We start from the raw sequence: 27,474 nt of genomic DNA, 5'->3' as shown, positions 1-27,474 counted from the left end.
TGTTAATCTATATATGATCCACTGTACTTTATATGGATGCCACCACAAGAACATACAGGATTCAGCATTCAAACACATTGTTTTCCACTTCCACACATTTACACTTACCTTGTTATTTTTATATCTTATCAGTGTATAGGTCTGGATAAGTTTGTGGGTCACATGGATGAGAATCTGATGACCCATCAAGCTCTGCACCTGTTGGGGGAGAATAAGTTCTGGGCAGGTCTGGTCTTCATGGACATGTACCCCTGGACCACAGATCTGCCCCGCCACGTCAAGTTCAAGATCCGAATGGACATTGATGCAGTGGAACGTACCAACAAAATTAAAGACAGGTAAGAGGTCATTCATAATTGTGTAGGTTGAAACTGCTTCATTGTTCATCTGATCTACTAAGGGTTGTTCCTTATATACTTCAGGACTGGGTGGTTCATGAGACCATTAAAGTGCAGTACAGTAAACCTGAATGTATTTATTCGAAAGAAACTGTTTTGGCATTCACTGGACTTACTTAAATCTCATTTTAACTCTAATGTGACCAGGGTTGAGGGAGCATTGAAGGAACATTAGATTATAAGTTCATGCCTCATCTTTCACAGTACATGTTCTGCTTTAGGTTTTATATCAAATTGATTGTGTAAGTAGAGAATAGAAGATCTTCTCTTAATTGTTCATGTAAGGTGTTGCTGCTCAACACACTATTGTTGGAGCAAGAGAAAGAGCTGGCACAATCACACGTCCTACGTGGAGCTCCAGTGTGCTGTGCACTGCAAAGTGACACCACTCATTACTGAGAGTCTCTGTGGAGCACAAAACATGCCTGCAGGTGTTAGTCTGGTCAGATCTCACTGTAGCCGTCCTTCTGACAGAAGATAACAAACAGCCTAGGATCGGATCACACTGTGGGCCTGTGGGTTCATTGTGTTTTCATTATGTGGGCATAATGCAAAGTGCAGCCAATACAAACAAACAATGTGAATTGAATTACAAATTGTGATTTTGGCACTCCTACTGAAATAGTTTGGACTCATTTTAAGCATATTCTGTGAATTTTGAAAGAACATTTTCAGGCTTTTAGTATTGCAAAATATCAGCATTATTATGATTAAATATGTAGGAAACTTCTTGGCTTTGACTTTCTTGTGAAGCCTTCCCAGCAAACTGGGAGGTTGAAATTTCTACACTTTTAACACTCGCTAAAGTTTCATAGTGATGGAATACTTATATATCTCACTAACCCCCTGAAAGAACTTGAAAATACACATTATAGACGTCTTCCCAGTGAGCTAGAAGGCTGAATTTTAATGATGTCCCAGAGCAGCCTAATGACACTATAAAGTTTTAGTAGTCATCGGTCAATTGCAATAATTGTTTTAGTAAATAGGCTTGTGTGAATAATGCAGATGCTGAAATGTTGTATTTTACTGCACTTAGAAAAATTAGCAATGAAAAACATTAAAGGAGTCATCGGATGCAAAGTTCACTTTTTCATGTTGTTTGAACATTAATGTGTGTTGGCAGTGTATCTACAATCTACTCTATAAGGATAAAAATCCAAGCAGTGGTTAGTTAATCTGTAAAAATAATCCCCTTTTTCAAATCGAGCCATTCTCAGATGCCACACTGACAGAGGCTGCTCCCACAATAGTTGATATTGTAGGGTTTATATATATAACCCGTAAGGGTTTATGAATCTTTGTGATCGCCTTTCCTTATAATGTGGTACTTAGGAGGTTTAGTGGCTAAATGCGGCTAAAGTAAACAGGCTCGTCACTCCACAGAGAGAAGAGAGGGGCGGGGCGAGCAGAGCTCATTTGTATTTAAAGGACCAACCCTTAGAATGAGATGATTTTTGCAGAGCTCATTTTGACAAGGTAAAAAGGGTGTTGTTTTACACAACCATTGAGAATTTTTAACCGAAGTATATTATAGACTTTTCATTAAGACCCTAAAGAATCATATCAACTTGTGGAAAATGGGCATCCGATGACCTCTTTAACAAATGTTCAAAAGTTTAGGATTGTTATGATATTTGTAATGTTTTTGAAGGAAGTCTCTTATACTTACCAAGGCTGCATTTACAGTAAAATAGTAATATAAAATATAGTAATATAAAATGTTTTTACAATTTAAAATAATATTTTCTATTTTAATATATTTGAAAATGTAATTATTCCTGTGATGGCAAAGCTGAATTTCCAGTCTTCCGTGTCACATGATCCTTAAGAAATTATTCTAATATGATAAATTTAGTGCTCAAGAAACATTTTGTGTTTTTGTTTTTGGTCATGTTTAAAACTTTTCAAATAGCATCAATTAAAAGTTTCCCACCCTCCATTTCTCTTAGGTACTGGGACCCTGGCCCAAGGGCAGACCCTGTGGAGGACCATCGCTACATCTGGGGAGGTTTTGCCTACCTGCAGGACATGATTGAACATGGAATCCTCAAGTTACACACAGGTCATGACTGGCCTCTAGGTGTTTACCTGCAGCAAATGCCCTACCCCTGCTACGTGGATGACATGTGAGTGATGACAAAACTTTTGTGGCCAAAAAGGGCTAACTAACCTTATTCCATATCATCACACATGCTTAAAGGAGAAGTCCACTTCCAGAACAAAAATTAAATTTTTTTAAGGAAAACATTTCAGGATTTTTTTTCCATATAATGGACTTCTATGGTGCCCCAAGTTTGAACTTCCAATATGTCGTTTAAATGAGGCTTCAAACAATCCCAAATGTGGTTGTAAATGATCCCAGCCAAGGAAGAAGGGTCTTATCTAGCAAAACGATTGGTTATTTTCATAAAAATAATACAATTTATGTACTTTTTAACATCAAACACTCGTCTTGTCTTGCTCTGCCTGAACTCAGTTTTTTCCGGTTCATGACAGTTAGGGTCAAAAAAACTCCCATATCATGTTCTCCCTAAACTTCAAAATCACCCTATATCGCTGGTTTACCTTTTTTGTTAAGGGTGTTTGATCTTCTTTGCATGTTCACTTTGCAAAGCCTGGGTTGGTAGTTCTGCAGCGATGTAGGATGATTTTGAAATGATTTTTGAAGTTGAGGGAGAAAATACGATTGAAGTTTTTTGACGTACCCTAACTGTCTTGAGTCAGAATACACAGAGTTCAGGCAGCGCAAGACAAGACGAGACTTTGAGATTAAAAAATATTTAAATTGTATTTTTTAAATAATAAACCGAATCTGTTAAAAATAACCGATCGTTTGCTAGATAAGACCCTTTGCCCTCGGCTGGGATCGTTTACAACCACATCTGGGATCATTTGAAGCTGCATTTAAACTGCATTTTGGAAGTTCAAACACCATATCAGTCCATTATATGGGGAAAAATGCTGAAATGTTTTCCATAAAAAACATGATTTCTTTACGACTGAAAAAAGAAAGCATGAACGTCGTGGATGACAAGGGGAAGTGGAGTTCTCCTTTAAGTCCATTTTAATGAAGTCAAGAAATGATTCACATTATTTCATGGCATATGGTTCTCAGTGAAAATTTTCAATTACGCCAGTGTCTAATGCAGTGGTCTCAAACTCAGTTCCTGGAGGGCCACAGCTCTGCAGGGTTTAGCTCCATCCAGCTCTAACTCACACCTGCTTGGAAGTTTATAGTAATTCTGAAGACCCTGATTAGCTGGATCAGGTGTGCTTGATTAGGGTTGGAGCAAAACTGTGCAGCCCTCCAGGAATTGAGTTTGAGACCACTGGTCTAATGGATCTTGTTTGTTTTGTCCCAAATCAAGGTTCATGCTGACCCTAAACCGCTGTTTCCCCATCTTCATGGTGTTGGCCTGGATCTACTCAGTGTCCATGATTGTGAAGAGCATCGTGCTGGAGAAGGAGATGAGGCTAAAGGAGACGCTGAAAGCCATGGGCGTCTCTAATGGAGTCATCTGGTACACATGGTTCATTGACAGCTTCCTCATAATGGCTGCCAGCACCGCTCTGCTGACTGCCATTATCATGGTGAGGAAGAAATGTGATGAATGATGAACCATGTTATTTGAAATTTGTCCATCTGGTCCTTTCTCAGATTTGTTGCATTGTGACCTCTGCTGGATGTATGTTGTTAGTACATATATGGAGAGACTGTTTCTCTCTCTATTACACGCTCCTATTCCTTTTTCTCCTGGCATATGCATGGACCTTATCCTGTGTTTTTGTCTTCTGTCTGTTCTTTCCTCATTACCTAATCAGTAGCAATACAAAGGAAGACAGAGGTTTAATAATAAAATTGCTTACACTGCGAATAGAAGAGTATCCTAATTGTTGTGCGCCTTTATCCTCAGGCTGGAAAAGTGCTGAATTACAGCGATCCCATCATCCTGTTCCTGTTTCTACTCACATTCACTGTGGCCACTATCATGCAGTGCTTTCTGATGAGTGTGTTCTTCAACAAGGCCAACTTGGCTGCAGCTTGCAGTGGCATCATCTACTTCACCCTCTACCTCCCTCACATCTTCTGTTTCGCCTGGCAGGACCGCATTACCAAGGAAATTAAATTAGCTGTGGTGAGTCTACTATGCTGTTCCACTTCTCTTCTGATTGATTCAATCTCAAACACCAGCATTCAAAGTAAATGAAACCTTATGAATTACTGATTCTAAACCACAAGGGGGCCTCAGCAAACTTTCAAGATGGCCTTAAAGGGATAGTTCACCCAAAAATGAAAATGCTGTCATTAATTACTCCCCTCATGTCATTTGAAACATGTAAGACTTTCGTTCATCTTCAGAACACAAATTAAGATGTTTTTGATGAAATCCAAGAGCTTTCTGACCTTTTTGACTAAAATAGTCCATGTGACATCAGTGGTTCAACTGTATTTTTATGAAGCTATGAGAGCTTTTTGTGCACTAAGAAAACAAAAATAAATTCATTTTATTTTCAACATGAAGTAGTCAAAATGGCTTTCGCCTGTATTTAATGTGTTTTGAAATGGTCCTCCTTTTCTAGAGCTTTCTGTCTCCAGTGGCCTTTGGTTTTGGGACAGAGTATCTGTCCCGCTATGAAGAGCAAGGCTTGGGGCTGCAGTGGGACAATATTGGTACAAGTCCTCTGGAGGGTGATGAGTACTCATTCTTCACTTCTATTCGCATGATGCTATTGGATGCAGTTGTCTATGCTTTTTTGGCTTGGTATCTCGACAACGTCTTTCCAGGTCAGTTTCTTACAAGCACTGCACTGAATGCTGCTAACCTAAGAGAAAATATGCTTTGAATGTGTGCTCACTTCTTTTCCTTTTGGCTTTTTAGGCCAGTATGGCATCAGTCGGCCCTTTTATTTCCCTCTACAGCCCTCATACTGGCTAAGACCGACACCTGAAACCTCACAGGCTCCAGATCCAGGTATGGTTGATTGATTACACATGATATTAAAATCCGTTTAGCATGAACTGATCAGAAGTTGACAGATGTAAACAGGGCCTACATTACATTAATTTTGTGAACACACATTCATGTCTCTGAAGGCCCTGAGAAGCCTCTAGTAAATAACGTGGAGAAGCAGGAGGATGCAGAGCATGGTGGCCTTTCGCCGGAACACAGGGAATGCAATGGTTCCCGCAACAGCAAACAATGCAAGCACAAGGAGAAACGAGAGAAGATGGAAAAAGAGAAAGAGCGAGAGGAACAGCTAAAAATGCAGGAAGAGATTCCACAGGAGGATATACAGCCTGTGCACACGATGGTAAGGATGTCTATCTATCTATCTATCTATCTATCTATAAAAAAATCTATCTTTTACTTTTGCTGCAAAAATAGTCTTGTACTAATGGAAAACCTTTATTATTTACTTGTAATTATGTTGAATTACTTCGAACTGTGCATCAGTAACAACTTCTGCATGTGATTTTAATTCAAATTTCAATAAATGAATTGATTTTAGAAAGTATTTTTGCATTACAATTTATTACCTTGGTTTATTGCTGTAACAACCTGTATATGAACCTATCAGTTGTCTGTCTGGTTTAATGTCCTTAATGGGTATTTTCCTGCAGGGAATCCGTTTTTAGAGCCAGAACCGGAGGGTCTGGTTGTAGGAGTGTCAGTGCGGGACTTGGTGAAGGTGTATTCTAAGTACACAAGACCTGCAGTGGACTGTCTCAGCATGACCTTTTATGAGGGCCAGATCACTTCTTTCCTGGGTCACAATGGGGCAGGAAAGACCACCACCTTGTGCGTCCTCACCTTCTCTTTATCCTGTGATAATGATATGGAAGCATTAACCTTATCTAGTTTGATTAACCTTATCTAGTTTTGGATGCATTTCTCATGTATACTTGTACTGTCGTAGGTCCATATTGACCGGGTTGTTTCCACCCACTTCTGGAACAGCTTACATATATGGGAAGGACATTCGTACAGAAATGGATGCCATACGACAATCTTTGGGAATGTGTCCACAGTACAACATCCTCTTCAACCAGTGAGTGCTCTTGCTTTACATATAGACGTAATATTGTAAATACTCTAGTCTTGGTTTTCTCAAATATATGTGTTTTATTTTATTTCACCCAGCCTGACAGTAGAGGAGCATATTCTATTCTACTCTCTGCTGAAGGGACGTGACCGCAAGGAGGCAGAGCGGGAGGTTGAAAACATGCTGATGGACCTGGGACTGCCTCATAAACGAGATGAGGAAGCACAGAACCTCTCTGGTGGGTCTGAATGCGAATCTGACAAAATAATCTGTTGTTAAAGGGGTCGTTGGATGCCCATTTTCCACAAGTTGATATGATTCTTTAGGGTGTTAATGAAAAGTCTATAACATGCTTTGGTTAAAATTTCTCAATGGTAGTGTAAATAACACCTTTTTTACCTTGCCAAAATCAGCTCTGCAAAACTCATCCTGTTCTGGTCGAGGTTGCTTTAAATGTTAATGAGCTCTGCTCGCCCCGCCCCTCCTTTCTCTCTGTGGAGTGACCAGCCTGTTTACTTTAGCAGCATTTAGCCGCGTTAAACTTGCTAACTAGCACATTATTAGGAAAGGCGATCGCAAAGATTAAAAAAAAAAACCCTTATACTCACTTTTGCTATAAGTGAAGCTGGATCACGAATGATTTGCGCGAACATAGACGGATATATGTAGATCATTATTACATCCAGCAACACAACACCTCAATCGCTCAATCGGAGATATTCTTGTCTAATTTACATCCCTGCTCCGGCATCGAAACAATGGAGGTTGGACTGTTACAGCTGATCTGAGGTAAGATGCTCATGTCAATCAACTATCATAGGAACGGCCTCTGTGAGTGTGACGCCACACCAACGGGCATCTGAGAATGGCTCGAAAACCACTGCATGGGTTTTTATTATTATAGGGTATATGTGTACGTACACTGCCAACACACATTAATGTTCAAACAACATGTAAAAGTGAACTTTGCGTCCGATGACCCCTTTAAGGGGTCTTAAAGTTCACCTGCTGATGATCTATTTTTCAGAAAGAGAAATTTAAAAACAGAAAACACAGGGAGTATTAAATTTAAAGGGATAGTTCACCCAAAAATGAAAATTCCGTCATTAATTACTCACCCACATGTCGTTCCGAACATGTAAGACCTTCGTTCATCTTTGGAACAAAAATGAAGATATTTTTGATGAAAAAAACAAAACAAAACAGGATTACATAACCTGTCTATATATAACGGACATAATGGTAATAATGTCCATATATTTTAAATGCCAATGTTAATTAATTTCTGAGACAACAATAGAAAAATTCAACAGTGTTGTAATTAATATGCCGCTTCATTCTGCTGTATGTAATTTTGTTTGTTTGTGTGAGAGTAAACATCAGTCACTAATTAATAATCAAGTCAGTGTTGTAATTAATTATGTGTGTTTTGACTGTCTTTATAGGAGGTATGCAGAGGAAGCTGTCTGTGGCGATGGCTTTTGTGGGTGGTTCTAAGGTGGTAATACTGGATGAGCCGACATCAGGAGTGGATCCATACTCCAGACGCTCCATTTGGGATCTTCTACTCAAGTACCGAACAGGTACTGCCACCTTCTGTCCAAAGAAAACACTGCAGGATTAAAAAGCCAGTCATTGCAAGAGACTTTACTCTGTGCAGCTGCTCGTGTAATAAGATACGATAATGATCCTCATGTTGAATATCTGTATCATTCTCTTGCACTCTCTCATCCAGGTCGCACCGTAATACTTTCCACTCACCACATGGACGAGGCAGACCTGTTGAGTGATAGAGTTGCAATCATCTCTAAAGGGAAACTACATTGCAGTGGATCTCCTCTCTTCCTGAAAAACTGCTTTGGAGTGGGTTTCTACCTCACTCTGGTGCGTCGCATGAAAGACCAGCGCAAGAAGGAGGTGAGAGATTCTGTAAAAGGTCACCGTGTTAATTAAGGCAAGACACCACAGGTGAATAGGGAATGTATTTTAACTAATGCAGATGATTATTCGTAGAACATTGAGCAGGTGTTTTGTATTTCAAGGTTTCTGAAAATGTTAGGTTTAAGTATGCAAATGAAGTGCTATTTAATTAAATACACACTTATTGGCATACATTTCCAGCACAAAAAATCTGAACATTAAAAGTTAAGGTTTATAAGGGGATTTTGTATATCTCTTTGTATATCTCTTCTCCATAAATCAGAAAATACTTTTCACCATGGAATCATGAAACCGTTGTTATTATAACACACAGACACACTGAATTATGATGTTTGGACAACACAGGTTTGAGTCTAGCTTGCAGCAAAGAATATTAATAAACTTTGCCATATAACTTGTTTTTGCTGACATGAATTGTATCTCAAAACTTCATTTTCAGGTGCCATTTAACACCATATTTATTTTCAGAATCAGAATCAGAATTAGCTTTATTTGCCAAGTGTACGCAAACACATGAGGAATTTGTTGTGGTTTTTAAGGTGCTCCTGGTACATACATACATACATACAACATTTAAATAAAATAAAACTTAAATAATAATGTATGAATCTGGAACAGATGATTTATGTACAGATTTGTGCATTATTTTCTCTATATACAGCTATATAAATAAGAGATGTGCATGAGTATTTACATAATAATACTACAGAAAGAGACAATAATTAGAAATGGAGAAAGAAATACAGAAATGAATTGTAGAACCCAGGTAATGATTCATGTTTATCTGTTTAAGCTGGAGATGGCATTTGGGAAAAAGCTGTTTTTATGTCTAGATGTTTTAGTGCTCAGGGATCTGTAGCGTCTGCCTGAGGGGAGAAGTGCAAACAGGTTGTGTCCGGGGTGAGAAGGGTCTTGGATGATGTTTCCCGCCCGTTTCTTCACTCTGGAGATGTATAAGTCCTTAAGGTTGGGCAGGTGCACACCAATGATTCTTTCTGCTGTCCTAACAGTCCGTTGCAGTCTTCTTATATCTGATTTACTGGCTGCCCCAAACCAGACGGTTATAGAAGAGCACAGAACTGACTCAATAACAGCGGAGTAAAACTGTGTCATCAGTGCCTGTGGTAGTTTGAACTTTTTCAGTTGACGAAGAAAGTACAACCTCTGCTGGGCTTTTTTCACAGTTGAGTCAATGTGAATGTCCCACTTCAGGCCCTGGGAGATGTTAGTTCCTAGGAACTTGAATGAGTCCACTGCAGCCACAGTGCTGTTCATGATGGTGAGAGGGGTGAGTGCAGGGGGCTTTCTCCGGAAGTCCACCGTCATCTCTACAGTTTTGAGTGTGTTGAGCTCCAGGTTGTTGTGACTGCACCAGAGAGACAGCTGCTCAACCTCCTGTCTGTAAGCAGATTCGTCGCCATCCCGGATGAGACCGATGACTGTGGTGTCATCTGCAAACTTCAGAAGTTTGACAGAGGGGTCTTTAGAGGTGTAGTCATTTGTGTAGAGGGAGAAGAGCAGTGGGGAGAGAACGCAGCCCTGGGGAGCTCCAGTGCTGATGGTGCAGTCCTTTTCACTTGGTGAATGATAAGACAAGCCAAAAAAAAAAAAAAAAAAAAAAAAAAACCCACAGACTTGTATTGAAAGAGAAATAAAAATAGCTGGGAACTAAAATACCATAGAAATAGCCCTATAGCAACTGCATAGAAACATTTCTTAAACAAGAAAAATACACTACCAGTCAAAAGTTTTTGAACAGTAAGTTTATTTAATGGTTTTTAAAGAATTCTTTTCTGCTCAATCCTGCATTTATTTGATCCAAAATACAGCAAAAGCAGTAATATTGTGAAATATTTTTACTGTTTAAAATAACTGCTTTCTATTTGAATATATTTTAAAATGTAATTTATTCTTGTAATCAAAGCAAAAATTTCAGCAACATTACTCCAGTATTCAGTGTCACATAATCCTTCAGAAATCATTGTAATATGCTGATTTGCTGTTCAGCAAACAATTTATTATTATTATTATTATTATTATTATTATTATTATTATTATTATCAGTATTTGAAACAGCTGAATACGTTTTTTTCAGGATTCTTTGACGAGTAGAAAAATCCAAAGATCAGCATTTATCTGAAATAAAAATGTATGTAACATTATACACTATACCATTCAAAAGCTTGGAGTCAAAAGCTTTTTTTATTTATTTATTTATTTATTTAACAAGGATGCTCTAAATTGAGCAAAAGTGATAATAAAGACATTTATAATGTTACAAAAATTCTATTTCAGATAAATTCTGTTCTTATGAACAGGTTTCTACTCATCAAAGAAACCTGAAAAAAAAATCTATTTCTAGTTTTCAACATAATAATAATAATAATAATAATAATTATAATAATATATATTTTTTTGAGCAGCAAATCAGAATATTAGAATGATTTCTGATGGATCATGTGACTGGAGTAATGATGCTAAAAAGTCAGCTTTGAAATCAAATTATATTTAAAATATATTCAGATATAACACAGTTTTTTTTAAAAAGTAAAAATAATTCAAAATTGGGTCAAATAATTGCAGGCTTGGTGAGCAGAAGAGACCTCTTTAAAACATTTTTTTTTTACTGGTAGTGTAAATCTATAATAAACCCATGATAAATGTATAATAAATACAGCAACATTCTATAAAAAGTAAGGGTTAGATTTATTTGATCATTTTGATTTTATGCTGTCTTAGCAACTGTGTATTTTGTATCAGCAAACACTATTCACATTTTCTTCGCAAAATATAAAAATCCATTAAGTCTGTCTAATACAAGAAGACGCAAAACCCCAAAAATATCATTAAAAAGCTTGGACTGTGATTCTTAAGAGTGATTTGATGGTGTCCTATAAAAGTTCTTCAACTGTGCTCTTCAGAATGAGTGTGACTGTGCTTCTGAGTGTTCCTGTACCTGCTCCACCTGCACCAGATATAAAGAGGAGAGTCACACATTACAGCCTGAGAGAATACTAGATGGTCAGTGCACTAACAACTCCAAATATAGTCCTATAACAGCCTCTTTAGCATCATTTCTTTAAAAACACATCTTTTTATTTTCCATCTCTACACAGGGAACGTTGAGAGCATCACTACTCTGATTCATCACCATGTACCTGAGGCAAAACTGATTGAAATGATTGGTCAGGAGATGACCTATCTGCTGCCAAATAAGGGTTTTAAATATCGTGCATATGCCAGCCTTTTCAGAGAACTGGAGGAAACGTTAGGTGACATGGGTCTCAGTAGCTTCGGCATATCTGACACATCACTAGAGGAGGTTGGACAACATTTCACGCATTATACTAGTAACCATTAGTACCAGCTATAACTGTCAATAGATTTTATATATTTATATGTGACCATGGACCACAAAACCAGTCATAAGGATCATTTTTTTGAAATTGAGTTTCATAAATCATCTGAAAGCTAAATAAATAAGCTTTCCATCAATGTATGGTTTGTTATGATAGGACAATATTTGGTCGAGATACAACTATTTGAAAATCTGGAATCTAAGTGTGCAAAAAAATCAAAATATGGAGAAAATCGCCTTTAACTTTGTCCAAATGAAGTTCTTAGCAATGCATATTACTAATCAAAAAATAAGTTTTGATATATTTACAGTAGGTATTTTACAAAATATCTTCATGGAACATGATCTTTACTTAATATCCTAATGACTTTTGGCATAAAAGAAAAATCAATAATTTTGACCCATGCAATGTATTTTTGCCTATTGCTACAAACAAACCCCAGTGACTTAAGACTGGTTTTGTGGTCCAGGGTCACATATAGCTGTAATGTTTGTGTTAGTCATTTATTATAGATTTTAGCAGCATGTATGTGTTTTTAATGTACGTTTGAATTATTTGCAGTCAGTTTTTACCCGGTGTTGTTGTTAACTAACAAAAGTTTTAAATATTAACTATTAAAAACAACAAAATGACTAAAATCTAAACTAAAATTAAAATGAAAAATAAAAAAACAAGCTAATTCTAAATATTAATAAAAACTATAGGAGTATATACAGTAAATAATACTAAAACACTGAACACTGACACTTACTTTGCAGAGTTGTATAGATAAGTGTGTGCTCACTGATGTTTTAAGAATCTGTATTGTTTATATCTAGATCTTTCTGAAAGTTACAGCAGATGGAGAGGCAGCCAACAGCTCTGTCACACCAGGTAAATATTCTCATATTACCTATATTTACAACTGTTATATCAGATATGTAATGTATCTCATAAGTTAGTTTTTTAATTCTATATTTCTAATAAAGCAGTAGTTTATAACTGTTTGACTGTGTGGTCACCTACCCCTTCAGAGCAATGGATGCTACAACAGAGGAAAAATGGCTTGAGAGACAGGGAAGCTGCGAGTAATGTTGAAGGTGATTTGAGATCCCAGATCTCAGCTTTGCTTAGCGCTCATGCCGAGAAGCTAACAGGGCGCTATGAAGGATTTGACTGAGGTGCTATGCTTTGTGTAGAGCTAAAGCTTCTTGAGAGACAATAGCCTTTGGCAGATACGCGACCAGCTTCGACCCGTGTGAATTTCCATGTTGGTCTAGGCTGGTTTGTGCTGATTAGTGCTGGTGAAGCAGTCAATCATGCTGGTTGAGGGGCCGAAAATGGTTCCTGGTTAAGCTAGTAAAGCAACAGGGTCTTGCTTGTTAAAGAAACAAATGCAGTCTGAAGTTTCCAGAAATCAGTTAATTAGCCAGGTTAAGACAAACCAGCAGCTAGAATATATGCTGTTGACCCACTATGCGTTTTTTTACAAAAGGTCTAACAATATTTAATCCGTATCTGGTCTGGTTTACAGATGCTAATGGTTTGGGGGGTCTACTGGAGTCTGACAACAGTGCTGGTAGAGCCTCCAAGCAGGTTAAAGGCTTCAGTCTGGTACTCAAGCAGTTCCACGCTCTTCTGATCAAGAGATTTCACCATGCCACACGCAGCCACAAAGATTTTCTTGCACAGGTAAGGTGACGTTTCCATGTGAACATAGTGTTCATTCATTTTAAGTTCATAAAATAATCATTCTGTCATAATTTAGGCACCCTTATGTTGTTCCAAACTTTCTCTCATACTTGAAAAATGTCCTGGCTACTTATGTTCCCATGTCACCTTTTTTTAGATTGTTTTGCCAGCCAGTTTCGTCCTTATTGCTTTGGTCTTCACTATGATTGTCCCACCGTTTGGAGAGTATCCCAGTCTGACCCTCACTCCGTGGATGTATGGACCGCAGTTTACCTTCGTAAGGTGAGTAATGTTCTCAGAATCTGGCCCATTATGTGGTAGTCTGTATGTTATCATGGAAGATGTGATTGTCATGTGACCATGCATTTTGGAACTGCCCATCATTTTAGCCAGACTGTATAAAGGAGAAATACATGGGAATTTTAACATAACGGATATAATGGCTGTTATATCAAAGCAAGTTTGTCAAGATCTGAAAATATTTATGGTTCATATAGGTGATACAACAACATGTAAAACCAAGCAAATCATTTAGCTAAATATTAGTCTGACCTGGTAAGCTAGCTAGTTTGTTTCAAAATGGCAGCTATGGGGCAAAGTGAACCAAAGGCTTCAAAGTGAAGCCTTGATTCGAGGCTTGTTAATGTAGAAATCCCTTTCGTAGAAGCCTCACTTTCTGTCCAGTCATGTGCGTGATTCACTTTGCGTGTCCTAATGTTCAACCCCCAGATCTTACTTTGCGAGTACATTTTTATTGGGACTTATTTAATAATTACATTTTTAAATACCCAGTCATACAAGTAATATGAAGAATACAAATTATTTCAGGAAAATTAAATATATGCCATATGCAATTGATATATGTGTACATTATTCTTATATTACATCATATTGATATTCGTATTGGCATTTAATGGCACTGTTCAATGGGTAAATTAATTAATCAGAGTCAGAAATTCAAAAAACAAACACACACACGGTTAGGCTTTTATTTTGTGCATATAACATCGATCGATCTATGGAAATTGTGGTGAATGCGTCTTCCGACGGAGCTTCGCAGGCTTTTGACTGCTTTATTTTTTAGTAACCACCAGATTGTGCTGTTTTCGACACTCTCGAAGCTTTGAATCTTTTCCCGAAACAGTCAGAGGAAAGTCTCGGTGCTTCACGAGGCTTCATTTGCCCATCATTCCTGTCAACTGTTCAGTGAATGAGTGTCACGTCCCGCTTGTTTACTTTGAACCGGAAGACGCTCCCACTTTTGACGCAAGGCCTCATGGGGCGTAGGAAACTTGTGGATAAGGTGGTATTTTTAATGTGATATTACACAACTGGTTTAGTATATCATATTTCATAAGGACAGTGTACAAGTGCACCAAATCCTTTTCAGATAAAAACCAGAATACGCTTTTCATTACATTATAATCATATACACTGCCCTCCAAAAGTTTGGAAACACCCCTGGCAAGTGTGGTTTTGGATGATATCAGCATAAATCCTTATCATTTTTTGGTGCAAATACATTAATCATTTTGATTACATAATAATGGCAATATATACATGTCAAAGTCAGACATGCCCCTTTGCCAGCTGTGATGCCTGGTAGTTTAAACTTGGCCCAGGTTTTTAAAAGATTTTGGGGTCAGCACACCTTAATAGCTTCGAATAATTGAATGCCAATTAAGTTTAGAATACAATGAATTTAGGCTCAGATTATGCAGAGCTGTAATAGCTGCTAATGGTGGATATTTTGATGAATCGAAAATGTACGTTTTTTTCTATGTATAAACTGTTTATGTAATAAAATATGTTTTCGTAGTTTGTGTTTTCCCTTATCAGTGCAAAATTATCACAAATTAAGAAGGATTCATGCCAATATTGTCCAAAACCCCACTTTTCTAGGGCGTTTCCAAACTTTTGGAGGGCAGTGTATATCGTTCCATCTGTAGTCCCTAATGGCCTGTTTGACATTGCAGAAAAGCTACCAAGCTATGAATCTTTTTGACTAAAATGTTTATTAGTTTCAGTGACATTTATTCCTTCATTCTAACTCAGTTTTTATTAAACTTTACTCAACAAACTCTCTGTTTAGTCTATTTTTGGGAAGGTTACAGCTTTTTGGGAAGGTTACAACATATTGCTTCAGAAATCACAAACAATTCAAGATTGAAATTTAAACTTTATTTGGTTGGTTTTATGTTGTTTAAATTAGCTTAAAAAAATATGACTGTTTGTAAAAGGAAATTTGATTATTAAATAAGCTTTTAAAAGAGGTAACTTACCTTTAAAATTGCACATGGGTTTGAATCAGATTCAGTCAGATGGTCATTTTACACCCAGATGATACACCCACTGACTCAACTTACCCCTAACCTTTTTAAAAGATGCCATATTTTTAGAATCCCTTGTCATAGATACATTCAGAAATTTTAAATTAGTAGGGACATCCTTATATTACTTTAGATCAGGGGTGCCCAAACCCGGTCTTAAAGGGGCGGTGTCTTACAGAGGTTAGCTCTAACCCCACTTAGACACACCTGAACCAGCTAATCAAGCTCTTACTAGGCATGCTAGAAACAGGAGATTTTCTTACTGTTGGGGGATGAGATGGTCTGTATTACTTACTTTTGGAGAAAACGTAACAGTCAACTTGAATCATGTGTGCTTTGATAACCAATCACATTATAGCCTTGATGTCATTTGAATTTTAGTTCAGAGTTGTGCAACACTCAATCGCCGTTTACGGATACCCTAGGAATGAATGGGAAGTGTCATAAGATGAATCCCACCTGTCGGAAAAAGTCAGTGACTTCTCTAATAAAACAGTTTTTTCTGTGTAAACTCTAAAAATAATGCAATCCAAAAGTATCGTTTAGTGTAAAACATGTTGAAATGATAGATGGTTGAATTAAATGATAAGCTGTTTCCTCTAAAAAGCTGTTTATTCAGGATAACGAAGCCTTTCCTCCACTGACATCAATTCAAATAAAATGGCCTCTGGTTTCCTTTCCCAAACGGGAAGCGTAAGCTTTAGCCGTTACGCTTTTTTGGCTAATGTTTGCAGACTTGCCTTCTACTGGTTTTGCTAGAAACTTCCAGGCAGGTGTGTTGAGGCAAGTTGGAGCTCCAGGACCTCCAAGACTGAGTTTAGCCACCCCTGCTTTAGATACTTTCATTGTACTTCTGCCTCATTTTCCCTTATCTTGAGGACCACATAAGTAAAAAATGGCTCATCTCAACTCTCCCATACTGCTCTTCTGTGTCTCAGTAATGAGCAGCCATCGCATCCAAAGATGAGGCACTTCATACAGACGTTGCTGAAAGAGCCTGGCATGGGAACACGCTGCATGGCAAATCAGCCTTTGGAGTGAGTTTTTGTCCTGTACTTCTTGGCATCAACTTTGTGTTTGTAATCTGATATTGTGCTGGAGCAGATTGGTTTAGTTCAAAGCTAAGAACTATTTATTAACAGATTTCAAATAGTAGGCAGACACTGTTGGACTCTTGTATGTGAATATGTGTGCACAGGAACCTCATTACCTGCCTAAACACAAGTTCTGACTGGGAAGATCCTCCAGTTTCTCCTGAGGTCCAAAACATTTTATTGAGTCCAGAGTGGAATACAAGAAACCCCTCCCCTTCCTGTGAGTGCAGCACTGATTCAAAGCTCACCATGCTGCCTGTCTGTCCGGATGGAGCTGGAGGACTGCCGCCACGCCAGGTCAGCATCTAAGATGGAACTTAAATAATTTAATAGTGATTATGACGACTGGGGGAGTGGATTTAGTGATATTTTTTGTTCCTCTGTTGTAGAGAAAAGAGCCAACAGGGGACATTTTGCTTGACATGACAAACAGAAACATCTCTGACTACTTGGTGAAGACGTATCCCAAACTCATCAAGACCAGGTGAGCTGTTATAAAAGCTACAGTGTGTTAGTAGTATTATTATATAATTGTATATTATTGTTTGTATAATGACTGCTGTTTGTCCTCATATGTAGCTTGAAGAGCAAATATTGGGTGAATGAACAAAGGTAAAGTTTCTGTCTTTTTTTTATGTAGTTGTTTGGATGTTTGATGTGGTTGCTGATATAAAACAATCAAGTAGTTGTCAATTTAGAATTATCTATTGAAAACCCACACATCTTAATGAAAGAATTAAGAATGCAGAATGTCTCGAGACTTTTAATTGTGATGTTAGTACAAAAAGATCAAAAGAGATGGGTGACGAGTCAGAACCTAAATGTTTCATTAAAACAATAAATCAATAAATAAAAAATCATTCATTTGTATCCTAAATTGTCATGATACAAATTCAATGATATTTTATACATCTGGGTTTTAAAAGATGCTTAATTAAATCAATTTTTACACAGATATGGTGGACTCTCTGTTGGTGGACAGCTGCCAATTCTTGATGTTGACCCTGAGGAGATCCGGGCTGTTTTTTCCCAGCTTGGACGTATGATGAACATTACAGGGGTATGATATTGTGTATACTACACATAAACGATCATGAGATTTTAATGAGAAGCATTTTAAAATATTACTTAATATGCTGCTCACAAAACATATACCGTTTCTTATCTTATCCTTAGGGCCCCTATTCAAAGTCAGCCATGAATGAATTTGGAACATTCTTGCATTTCATGGAGAGTGAGTACAATGTTAAGGTATGTTAAACCCTCTATTTAACAACACAACGTAATAACCTGTATTTTGTCTAAATGTCATTGCATTATATAACAAACTGTCAAATTCTCAACATTCTCTTCAATCTTCTAATGACATTTTGCTCCCTATGTCACAGGTGTGGTATAACAACAAAGGCTGGCATGCTATGGTGTCTTTCATGAATGTAGCAAACAATGCCATTCTCCGTGCTTACCTCCCACCTCATGCCAATCCATCAGAGTATGGCATTACTGCCATCAACCACCCGCTCAACCTCACCAAAGAGCAGCTGTCAGAGGTCACTGTGTGAGTGTCAGTGTAGATATGTTTTTGACTGATAAACCCAGTTTACACCATCCGTCTTGGATGTCCAACATGTTTTGAAATCCTACTCACTTGTCAGTCGACCAGTGTACCAGTTTAATTACGTGAAGAATCTGATGTTCAATTAATGTTGATGTACACTCAAAGTGTACATTTAAAAAGTACATTTAAAAGTTTGGGGCTGGTTTTGCAACATTATAAATGAGCAATATCACACAAGTAGTTGTGCGATATGGATGTATTGGCACAGCTGTGATTCGGCTGCAGGCACGAGTCTGCAAGCCAAGTGCCAAAGGTAATCATAGCATGCCGATATACAGCCATATTGCACAGCTACTCGTGTGATAATTCGTTTAAACAACAGTTCGAAGGGACGAGTGTGTAAGCACATAAAAAACAACAATGGAGTGTCTTTGTGCAGAACTGCTTCCTTCCGCCACAGATTCAAATCTCAAGTTGACAGTTTAACGGCTGAGCCCAAGCCTCGTTACTGATTAAAAAATGTCACTTTAGAACTAGTAACGAAGGAACGTTGAGTTTCTTTATTGAAAGCTTATTGTATTACTGTATTAAAATCTCACTGTATTTTGAGCTTACATCTCTCAAAACGTAAATTTTCAAATAGGCGTTATCTTTATTAACAAACCGCATATTTGCAGTCTAAATAAGTATATTCTCAACCAAAAAACTCTTAAAACTACATTTTGTGACACAAAAACAGTATTATTTATAAAATTACGGTGGATTTGGGCATCCACCTGACATTCGCTGTGAGAAATCTTGCAGGCGGAGTGATACAAATGGTGAAAACATATCACTAGAATATCACACTCCTCTTAGGCAGTCAGATTCAAGGACCAGAAAGAACTGTTGTATAAATATCTTTGTCATTTTTGATCAAATTAAAAAATATCCTTGCTAAATAAAACCATTCATTTCTATATAAAAAAAAAAAAAAAAAAAAAAAAAAATCAATCAATTACAAGTTTTGGACAGTAAAGTACACTACGAGTCAAATGTTTTTGAACAGGTAGATCTTTTAAATGTTTTTTCAAGAAGTCTCTTCTGCTGACCAAGCCTGCATTTATTTGATCCAAAATTTAAGTAAAATTTTTTTTTACTATTTAAAAACTGTTTTCTATTTGAGTACATTTCAGTGTCTTCAGTGTCACACGATCCTTTGGAAATCATTCTAATTTGCTGATTTGCTGTTCAAGAAAGATTTCTATTTTGTTATTATCAATATTTGAAACAGTACATTTTTTCAGGATTCTTCGATGAATAAAAAGATTTAAAGATCAGCATTCATCTGAAATAAAAAAGCGTTTGTAACATTATACACTATACCATTTAAAAGCCAGTATAATTATAGTATTATAAAAATTAATACTTTTATTTAGCAAGGATGCTTTAAATTGATCAAAAGTGATAAAGACATCGCTAATGTTAAAAAAGATTTCTATTTCAGATAAATGCTGTTCTTCCGATCTTTCTATTCATCAGAGAAACCTGAAAAAAATCTACTCAGCTCTTTTCATAATAATAATAATAATAATAAATGTTTTTTGAGCAGCAAATCAGAATATTAGAATTATTTCTGAAGGATCATGTGACTGGAGTAATGATGCTAAAAATCCAGCTTTGAATAAATGACATTTTAAAACATTCAAATAGAAAACCGTTATTTTAAATAGTAAAAATATTTGCTGTAATTTTGATCAAATAAATGCAGGCTTGGTGAGCAGAAGAGACTTCTTTAAAAAACATTAAAAATCTTACTGTTCAAAAACTTTTGACAGAAACCCTGAATTCATTTCAAATGTTTTAATGCGTAAGTATAAATACTGAACAACCGTATAGCTAATGATTTTGTAAGAAAAACATATAAAGTAGTCTTTTGTGAATAAAAATTCTTCTTTTCCTTTTGGACAGTCTGACCACATCAGTGGATGCAGTGGTGGCCATCTGTGTCATCTTTGCCATGTCCTTCATCCCAGCCAGCTTCATCCTCTACCTCATTCAGGAACGTGTCACCAAAGCCAAGCATCTGCAGTTTGTTAGTGGAGTCAGCCCTCTGGTCTACTGGGTCGCTAACTTTTTCTGGGACATGGTGAGATTTGTCAGCATTGTGTGTTAACAAGGACAGTTCTGTAAAATGTCAGCCATTAGTCATTGCAGAATGTTTTTGGATTACTGCTTGATTGCTCACATCCCTTTCATTTGTTGGTGCCAGATAAACTACACTGTCAGCACGGCAATGGTTGTGGGCATTTTCGTGGGTTTTGATAAGAAGTGCTACACATCACCAACCAATCTGCCAGCGCTGGTCGCTTTGCTTTCTCTCTATGGGTCAGTCAGAGGCTTATGTAGGTTCAGACTCATTTAAAGAAAATCCGCTAAGCACAACAGTGAATTTTTTTTTTGTTCATTCTTCTCTATGCAGGTGGTCAGTGACGCCCATGATGTACCCCATGTCCTACATGTTCAATGTCCCCAGCACAGCGTATGTGTCCCTTTCCTGTATCAACCTTTTCATTGGTATCAACAGCAGCGCCATCACCTTCATCTTAGAGCTCTTTGAGAACAATAGGGTAATTTTTGAATCCTTTTTCGGGTGTCAGTTTTTGTGTCAGTCAAGTGCTTTATTATGTAGTAATTGCTTGTGTTTTTCTTTACAAACACTTCAGTCCCTGCTAATGTTTAATGAGGTCTTGAAGAAAGTGTTACTGGTCTTTCCTCACTTCTGTCTCGGCCGAGGTCTTATTGATATGGCCATGAACCAGGCTGTGACTGACGTCTATGCCCGATTTGGTATGTTTATATATTAACAAAAAAACATTTTTATTTATTTTTAAAACAGCGTTTATTTAAAACAGTAAAGCCTTTTGCAAAAATTGTCACTTTTGATCAATATAATATAATTAAATAAAGCCCTCTGCTCTTATAATAAATTCTGTCCTGGCACAGGGGAGGAGTTTACCATGGATCCATTCAGATGGAACTTTGTGGGGAAGAATCTCTTCTGTATGGCTGTGGAGGGTTTTGTGTATTTCATCCTTAATCTGCTCATCCAGTACAATTTTTTCCTTGACCACTGGTGAGGACAAAAAGACATTATTCATATTCTCTGAGATTCTGCTCAGTTTCATGTCATTTTTAATATTAAAAAAAGTTAGCTTTAAAACGTTATCTGTTTAATATTACTTGGTTAGTGTTTAGTATTGCTATACTGTATCTTAAAACAACGCATGACGGTAACTATTTATTATTATTTATTTATTTTATTATTTGTGTAGGGTGACAGACTATAGGAAGAGTCCTGTTAAAGATGAAGATAATGATGTAGCTCAAGAGAGAGAGCGCATTTACAAAGGAGGAAACAAGAATGACATCCTTCTAATCCGAGACTTGTCAAAAGTAAGTGACCACACCAAGTGACAAAGATAAAAAGCATCCATTTGATTAATTCGTAGGGTTTTCAATTACCATTATTACCAAGCTGAAGTGTGCGGTTTGATCTTAGACATACAGACGCAGAAAACGACCAGCAGTGGATAAAATCTGTGTAGGAGTTCCAGCAGGCGAGGTATCACCGAAAAAAAAAAAAAAAATCTAAAGTTTAAAAGTTTCCATACACCTTGCAGAATCTGCAAAATGTTAATTATTTTACCAAAATAAGAGAGATCATACAAAATGCATCTTATTGTTTCTTTAGTACGGACCTGAATAAGATATTTCACATAGAAGACGCTTAAATATAGTCCACAAGAAAGATAATAGATGAATTTATAAAAATGACCCTGTTAAAAAAAGTTTACATACACTTGGTTCCTTATACTGTGTTTTTACCTGAATGATCCACAGCTGTTTTTGTTGAGTGATAGTTGTTCATGAGTCTTTTGTTTGTCCTGAGCAGTTAAACTACCAAATTCTTTGTTTTTTCAGCATTTTCATGTATTTGAACCCTTTCCAACAGTGACTGTATGATTTTGAGATCCATCTTTTCACACTGAGGACAACTGAGAGACTCATATGCAACTATTACAGAAGGTTCAAATGCTCACTGATCCTCCAGAAGGAAAAACAATGCATTAAAAGCTGGGGGTGAAAACTTTTGAACAGAATGAAGATATGTACATTTTTCTTATTTTGCCTAAATATCATATATTTTTTCATTTAGTACTGCCCTTCAGAAGCTCCACAAGATACATACATGTTTTACAGAATACAAAATAAGTTAAACTTACCCTGATCTTCAAGTTCAAAACGTTTTCACCCTCCAGCTCTTAATGCATCGTGTTTCCTTCTGAAGCATCAGTGAGTGTTTGAACTTTCTGTAATAGTTGCATATGAGTCCCTCAATTGTCCTCAATGTGAAACGACAGATCTCAAAATCATACAGTTACTGTTGGCAAGGGTTCAAATACACGAAAATGCTGAAAAACCAAAGAATTTGTGGGACCTGAAGGATTTTTCTGAAGAACAGCAAGTAGTTTAACTGTTCAGGACAAACAAAGGACTCATGCTGTAAAAAAACAGCTGTGGATCATTTAGGTAACTACACAGTTTTTTAACCGGGTCATTTTTATAAATTCAACTATTATTTTCCCTTGTGGACTATATGTAAACCTCTTTTATGTTAAATATCTTACTCAGGTCCGTACTAAATAAAAATAAAATGCATTTTGTATGATCCATCTTAATTTGGTAAAATAATTAATATTTTGCAGATTCTGCAAGGTGTATGTAAACTTTTGATCTCAACTGAATATGTCTTATTTCTAAGCCATACTATTGAAATGAATGACTAAACAGTAATATGGTAATCAACTTATATATTTTGTGTAGTGCTTTGGGCTCCTTGGTGTAAACGGTGCAGGTAAAACCACAACCTTTAAAATGCTGACCGGAGACACAGATGTGACATCAGGGCAGGCGTCAGTAGCTGGATACAGGTAATATAGAAAACTATAAAGAGTTTTGTGTATTTACATTGATTGCAAATGCTAAACATAAACTGTGCTTTTCTTCAGTATTCTCACTAATATCCTGGATGTGCACCAAAATATGGGCTACTGCCCTCAGTTTGATGCTATAGACGAGCTGCTGACTGGAAGGGAGCACCTGTACCTGTACGCCCGTCTCCGCGGGATCCCTGAATCTGAGATTAGCAGAGTAAATCCCTTCATTCACCTTTATCAAAGAAATATTCAATTGGACCTAAAGGAATAGTTCATTCTGAAAGGAAAATACACTCAGACCTCCGGCCATCCAAGATGTAGATGAGTTTGCTTCTGGACATTTTGCATTACATCACTTTCTCACCAATGGATCATCTGCAGTGAATTTATGCAGTCAGAATGAGAGTCCAAACAGTTGATAAAACCATCGCAGTAATCCACAAGTATTTTTTGTTTGTAAAAAGTTTGTAAAAACAAAAAAAACAATCCATCAAAAACCATTTTAACTTCAAACCATCGCTTTTGACCTAAACATGTGTCCATAATCCATGAAAATGCTTTCTCCAGTGAAAAACTCCATCCTCTTTTGTTCTCTCACAACAAAATCAACAAACATGTTCGTATTGAACTGCTTTCTGTTTTCGCTTATAAATGATTATTTTTGCATAAATCTCTTCTGATGTGCAATATCGATTTTGGACTCATCTTTTAGTTTGAAACGTTTGAAGTTCAAAATGTCTTTGGATTGATTTGTTTACATCCAGCTTTTCGCTTCACAAGATTGATGGACTGAAGGCATGTGGATTACATGTGGGTTATTGTGATGTTCAGCTGTTTAGACTCTCATTCTGATGGCACCCATTCACTGCAGAAGATTCACTGGTGAGCATCTGATGACTCATCAACAAACTCATCTACTTTTTGGTAGCTGATTTTCATTTTTTAGGTAAACTATTCCCTTAAGGTGCTGGGAAATTTAGCTTTTAGTGGACTTTAACCAACCACTTAACCCGTCCAAGAAGAGACTATCACTGCCTTACCACTTCCAAAGTGTGTGCTGGTGTCTTCACTGCCTCACTTAGCTGTCAAGACACTATTCCGCAGTTATTTTTCAGTAATAACATTTATTAGTGGTTGGCGGGGAGTCGCTTCAATAGAGCGACTCACTGACAAGAAAAATACACAGACTTTTATACCTTGATGATCATGTTTAAAATAGCCAAGTTGCGTAAGGCATACACATGCTTGATGGCATTCTACAGTTTGATTGGTTAAACCCATACTGGCCTCACCTGCAGCTGACAGATTTCCCAGTTTAATCACTAGAGTCTTGACTGTTCAATCATGTGATACGCATACAGTTGGTGCATGGCTTTAATGTGGCAGCTGGGATTATAAAACATTCTCATTCCAATTCCTTCGGAAACACGTTGTTTAAAAGTATCCTTGACCTTCTTAGAAGCATAAGCATGCTGAGGACATAACACATGGCACCACAATGTTACTTTTAATTTTATACAGTATGTTACTGATATTCTGTTGACTAATAAGCATTCTATTACAATCAATATCATTGTTTACTGTATGATTGTATGTTTTCTGTAGGTTGCAGAATGGGGCATTCAGAAGCTGGGACTGTCTGAATATGCAGAAAACTGTGCTGGTACCTACAGCGGTGGCAACAAAAGAAAGCTTTCTACTGCTATTGCTATGATTGGCTGTCCTCCTCTAGTGCTCTTGGTATGTTTTTCATAAGCCTTCTCAGTGTCGTTGTGGAAAACAGAAACATTGGTATAATTTTACCCTGTAAATGGATTTAGGATGAGCCCACCACAGGAATGGACCCTCACTCCCGTCGGTTCCTGTGGACCGCCATTCTGAGTATCATCCGTGATGGGAGGGCAGTCGTTTTGACATCTCACAGGCAAGAATTTAAGTTAATGCAGAGTTTCCTAAATGGGGTTCATGAAGCACAGGGTATTTTTGAGGGAACTGCAAGTGGTTTGTGAGTTGAAACATTAACATTTTTACATAAAAAATCCACAAATGGGGCTGCACAATTAATCAAAATAAAGCAGAATTGGTGATTTATCTTATTAAATCTTAAATTTCAAATAAAAGGTTGTGATTTACTTTGAGGAGGCAAAGGAGATAATGCCTCCTTAAAATAATTAAAAAAAATTGTAGTACAAAAATAAAATAACGCCAATATTACAAAATTTAACATTAAAAAGCGTATAAATCACTTGTTTTTCTAAAGAAATATTGTCTAAAAACGTCACCAGGTCAAGTTACAGCTGGAGTCCGCATCTCTCTCGCCTTGTCTGGTCCATTGAGTTTTAACAGACCCCCTAAAGTGTACGGTGAGTTTGGTGGGGGGTAGTTGAGAAATGAATGGGGGAAAGTCACGTGAGAGGAGGCAATGCCTCCATCACAATATGATTGGATATGACGGCTGTGATTGGTTCATGCTATAAATCCTGCCTCTTGTCTTTGTGTGTTCAGCATTCGCAAATCAGTCTGAATGACCAATAAATAGGCGTTAATGGGAAGACAAATTAAAAAAAGCAAGTAAACAACTCGCACACTTAGATATGACCACTTTGTTATGTCAAAATAAGACTTAAAATGACTTGAAAACGTGATCTGTGGGACATTTTAGTGAGTAATCAGCTTGAAATTTAAGGTAAATTTGAGGACTGATGATCCGAAAAATGCAAAAATATTAAACGTTAACTATTAAAAAGAATAGCTGAACATTAGCTCACAAATAAAATATATTGTTTAAATTCGTACTTGGCTAAATAGTATATTACTTGTATTGATTGCAATAGAATATTGAATACATTGTTAAAGTTTTTTTTTTCTTTTTTTGTGTTATGTTTATTTAACCAAGAAAAAAAAAAAGAAAGAAAAGACAAAGAAAAGACAGAAAAGACAAAAAAAAAACCTTTGAGGACATTGCATCCTCATTTCAGAACACCACTGCTCGATTCATAGTGCAAAAAAACAAAAAAAAACTGTAAATCAGTAGCAATTACAAAATAATGGCATTATAATTTTTTGACCTAGTTGTGCAGCCCTAAAAAAATAATAATTAAATAATTTTCAAAAATGGAAACAAAACACATAATAAAAAAGATTGTTTTGTCTGTTTACTTGCAAGTCTTGTGACCAGGGGCGGTTCTAGGGTGAGTGGATATATATATTTGGGGCTTTACTGAAAACATTTAAGGCTTTAGCCCCCTTAGCCCACCCCTAGCGCCGCCCCGGCTTGTGACCATTAACCAATACCAGAGAACAGTGAACATCATGCAGATGCGTTGTTAAATTATTGAAATATTAAAGAAGAAGTCCACTTCCAGAACAACAGTTTACAGATAATGTACTCACCCCCTTGTCATCCAAGATGTTCATGTCTTTCTTTCTTCAGTTGTAAAGAAATTGTGTTTTTTGAGGAAAACATTTCTGGATTTTTCTCCATATAATGGACTGATATGAATGCCCCGAGTTTGAACTTCCAAAATGCAGTTTAAATGCGGCTTCAAACGACCCCAAATGCGGTTGTAAACAATCCCAGCTGAGGAAGAAGGGTCTTATCTAGCGAAACGATTGGTTATTTTCATTAAAAAAAAGTACAATTTAAATACTTTTTGATCTCAAACGCTCGTCTTGTCTTGCTTTGCCTGAACTCTGTGTTTTCTGGTTCAAGACAGTTAGGGTATGTTGAAAAACTTTGATCATATTTTCTCCCTCAACTTCAAAAATAATTTCAAAATCATCCTGCATTGCTGCAGAAGTTCCGACCCAGTGTTTGCAAAGTAAACATGCAAAGAAGATCAAACACCCTTAACAAAAAAGGTAAAACAGCGATATAGAACTATTTTGAAGTTGAGGGAGAACATGAGATGGGAGTTTTTCGACATACCCTAACTGTCATGAACTGGAACAAAAACAGTATAGGCGGAGTAAGACAAGACGAGCGTTTGGCATTAAAAAGTATATAAATTGTATTATTTTTATGAAAATAACCAATCGTTGCACTAGATAAGACCCTTCTTCCTTGGCTGAGATCGTTTACAACCACATTTGGGAT

General features: G+C 36.9%; 1 protein-coding gene and 1 long non-coding RNA gene across 2 annotated transcripts in view; one reads left to right on the top strand and one right to left on the bottom strand.

The window, feature by feature from the left end:
* The window catches only part of abca4b (ATP-binding cassette, sub-family A (ABC1), member 4b), a 57,794-nt gene that overhangs the window by 25,463 nt on the left and 4,857 nt on the right, over nucleotides 1–27,474 (top strand). Inside the window, exons 13-48 of the mRNA XM_051135695.1 lie at nucleotides 133–338; nucleotides 2,351–2,527; nucleotides 3,770–3,992; nucleotides 4,316–4,537; nucleotides 4,983–5,187; nucleotides 5,282–5,374; nucleotides 5,497–5,709; nucleotides 6,022–6,202; nucleotides 6,321–6,452; nucleotides 6,545–6,684; nucleotides 7,892–8,029; nucleotides 8,182–8,363; nucleotides 11,309–11,408; nucleotides 11,504–11,709; nucleotides 12,565–12,619; nucleotides 12,760–12,825; nucleotides 13,260–13,417; nucleotides 13,575–13,699; nucleotides 16,686–16,784; nucleotides 16,946–17,138; nucleotides 17,231–17,325; nucleotides 17,421–17,453; nucleotides 17,796–17,901; nucleotides 18,018–18,092; nucleotides 18,230–18,399; nucleotides 20,350–20,527; nucleotides 20,651–20,766; nucleotides 20,861–21,008; nucleotides 21,105–21,228; nucleotides 21,385–21,514; nucleotides 21,714–21,834; nucleotides 21,941–22,003; nucleotides 23,266–23,372; nucleotides 23,451–23,592; nucleotides 24,984–25,118; nucleotides 25,199–25,302. Of these exons, the coding sequence (XP_050991652.1) occupies nucleotides 133–338; nucleotides 2,351–2,527; nucleotides 3,770–3,992; nucleotides 4,316–4,537; nucleotides 4,983–5,187; nucleotides 5,282–5,374; nucleotides 5,497–5,709; nucleotides 6,022–6,202; nucleotides 6,321–6,452; nucleotides 6,545–6,684; nucleotides 7,892–8,029; nucleotides 8,182–8,363; nucleotides 11,309–11,408; nucleotides 11,504–11,709; nucleotides 12,565–12,619; nucleotides 12,760–12,825; nucleotides 13,260–13,417; nucleotides 13,575–13,699; nucleotides 16,686–16,784; nucleotides 16,946–17,138; nucleotides 17,231–17,325; nucleotides 17,421–17,453; nucleotides 17,796–17,901; nucleotides 18,018–18,092; nucleotides 18,230–18,399; nucleotides 20,350–20,527; nucleotides 20,651–20,766; nucleotides 20,861–21,008; nucleotides 21,105–21,228; nucleotides 21,385–21,514; nucleotides 21,714–21,834; nucleotides 21,941–22,003; nucleotides 23,266–23,372; nucleotides 23,451–23,592; nucleotides 24,984–25,118; nucleotides 25,199–25,302 (4,961 nt within the window). The remainder of the gene's footprint in view (nucleotides 1–132; nucleotides 339–2,350; nucleotides 2,528–3,769; nucleotides 3,993–4,315; nucleotides 4,538–4,982; nucleotides 5,188–5,281; nucleotides 5,375–5,496; nucleotides 5,710–6,021; nucleotides 6,203–6,320; nucleotides 6,453–6,544; nucleotides 6,685–7,891; nucleotides 8,030–8,181; nucleotides 8,364–11,308; nucleotides 11,409–11,503; nucleotides 11,710–12,564; nucleotides 12,620–12,759; nucleotides 12,826–13,259; nucleotides 13,418–13,574; nucleotides 13,700–16,685; nucleotides 16,785–16,945; nucleotides 17,139–17,230; nucleotides 17,326–17,420; nucleotides 17,454–17,795; nucleotides 17,902–18,017; nucleotides 18,093–18,229; nucleotides 18,400–20,349; nucleotides 20,528–20,650; nucleotides 20,767–20,860; nucleotides 21,009–21,104; nucleotides 21,229–21,384; nucleotides 21,515–21,713; nucleotides 21,835–21,940; nucleotides 22,004–23,265; nucleotides 23,373–23,450; nucleotides 23,593–24,983; nucleotides 25,119–25,198; nucleotides 25,303–27,474) is intronic.
* LOC127181153 (uncharacterized) lies at nucleotides 20,227–24,527 on the bottom strand. The gene is made up of 3 exons (XR_007829736.1): nucleotides 24,419–24,527; nucleotides 21,398–21,511; nucleotides 20,227–20,517 (listed from the first exon to the last, which is right to left on the bottom strand). It is a non-coding gene; the product is annotated as an uncharacterized LOC127181153 (long non-coding RNA).

Source organism: Labeo rohita, chromosome 2 (genome assembly GCF_022985175.1).
Source record: "Labeo rohita strain BAU-BD-2019 chromosome 2, IGBB_LRoh.1.0, whole genome shotgun sequence".
Classification (NCBI taxonomy): domain Eukaryota; kingdom Metazoa; phylum Chordata; class Actinopteri; order Cypriniformes; family Cyprinidae; genus Labeo; species Labeo rohita.
Note: the sequence above shows the minus strand (reverse complement) of the source record. Positions and strands in the feature narration are given on the sequence as shown.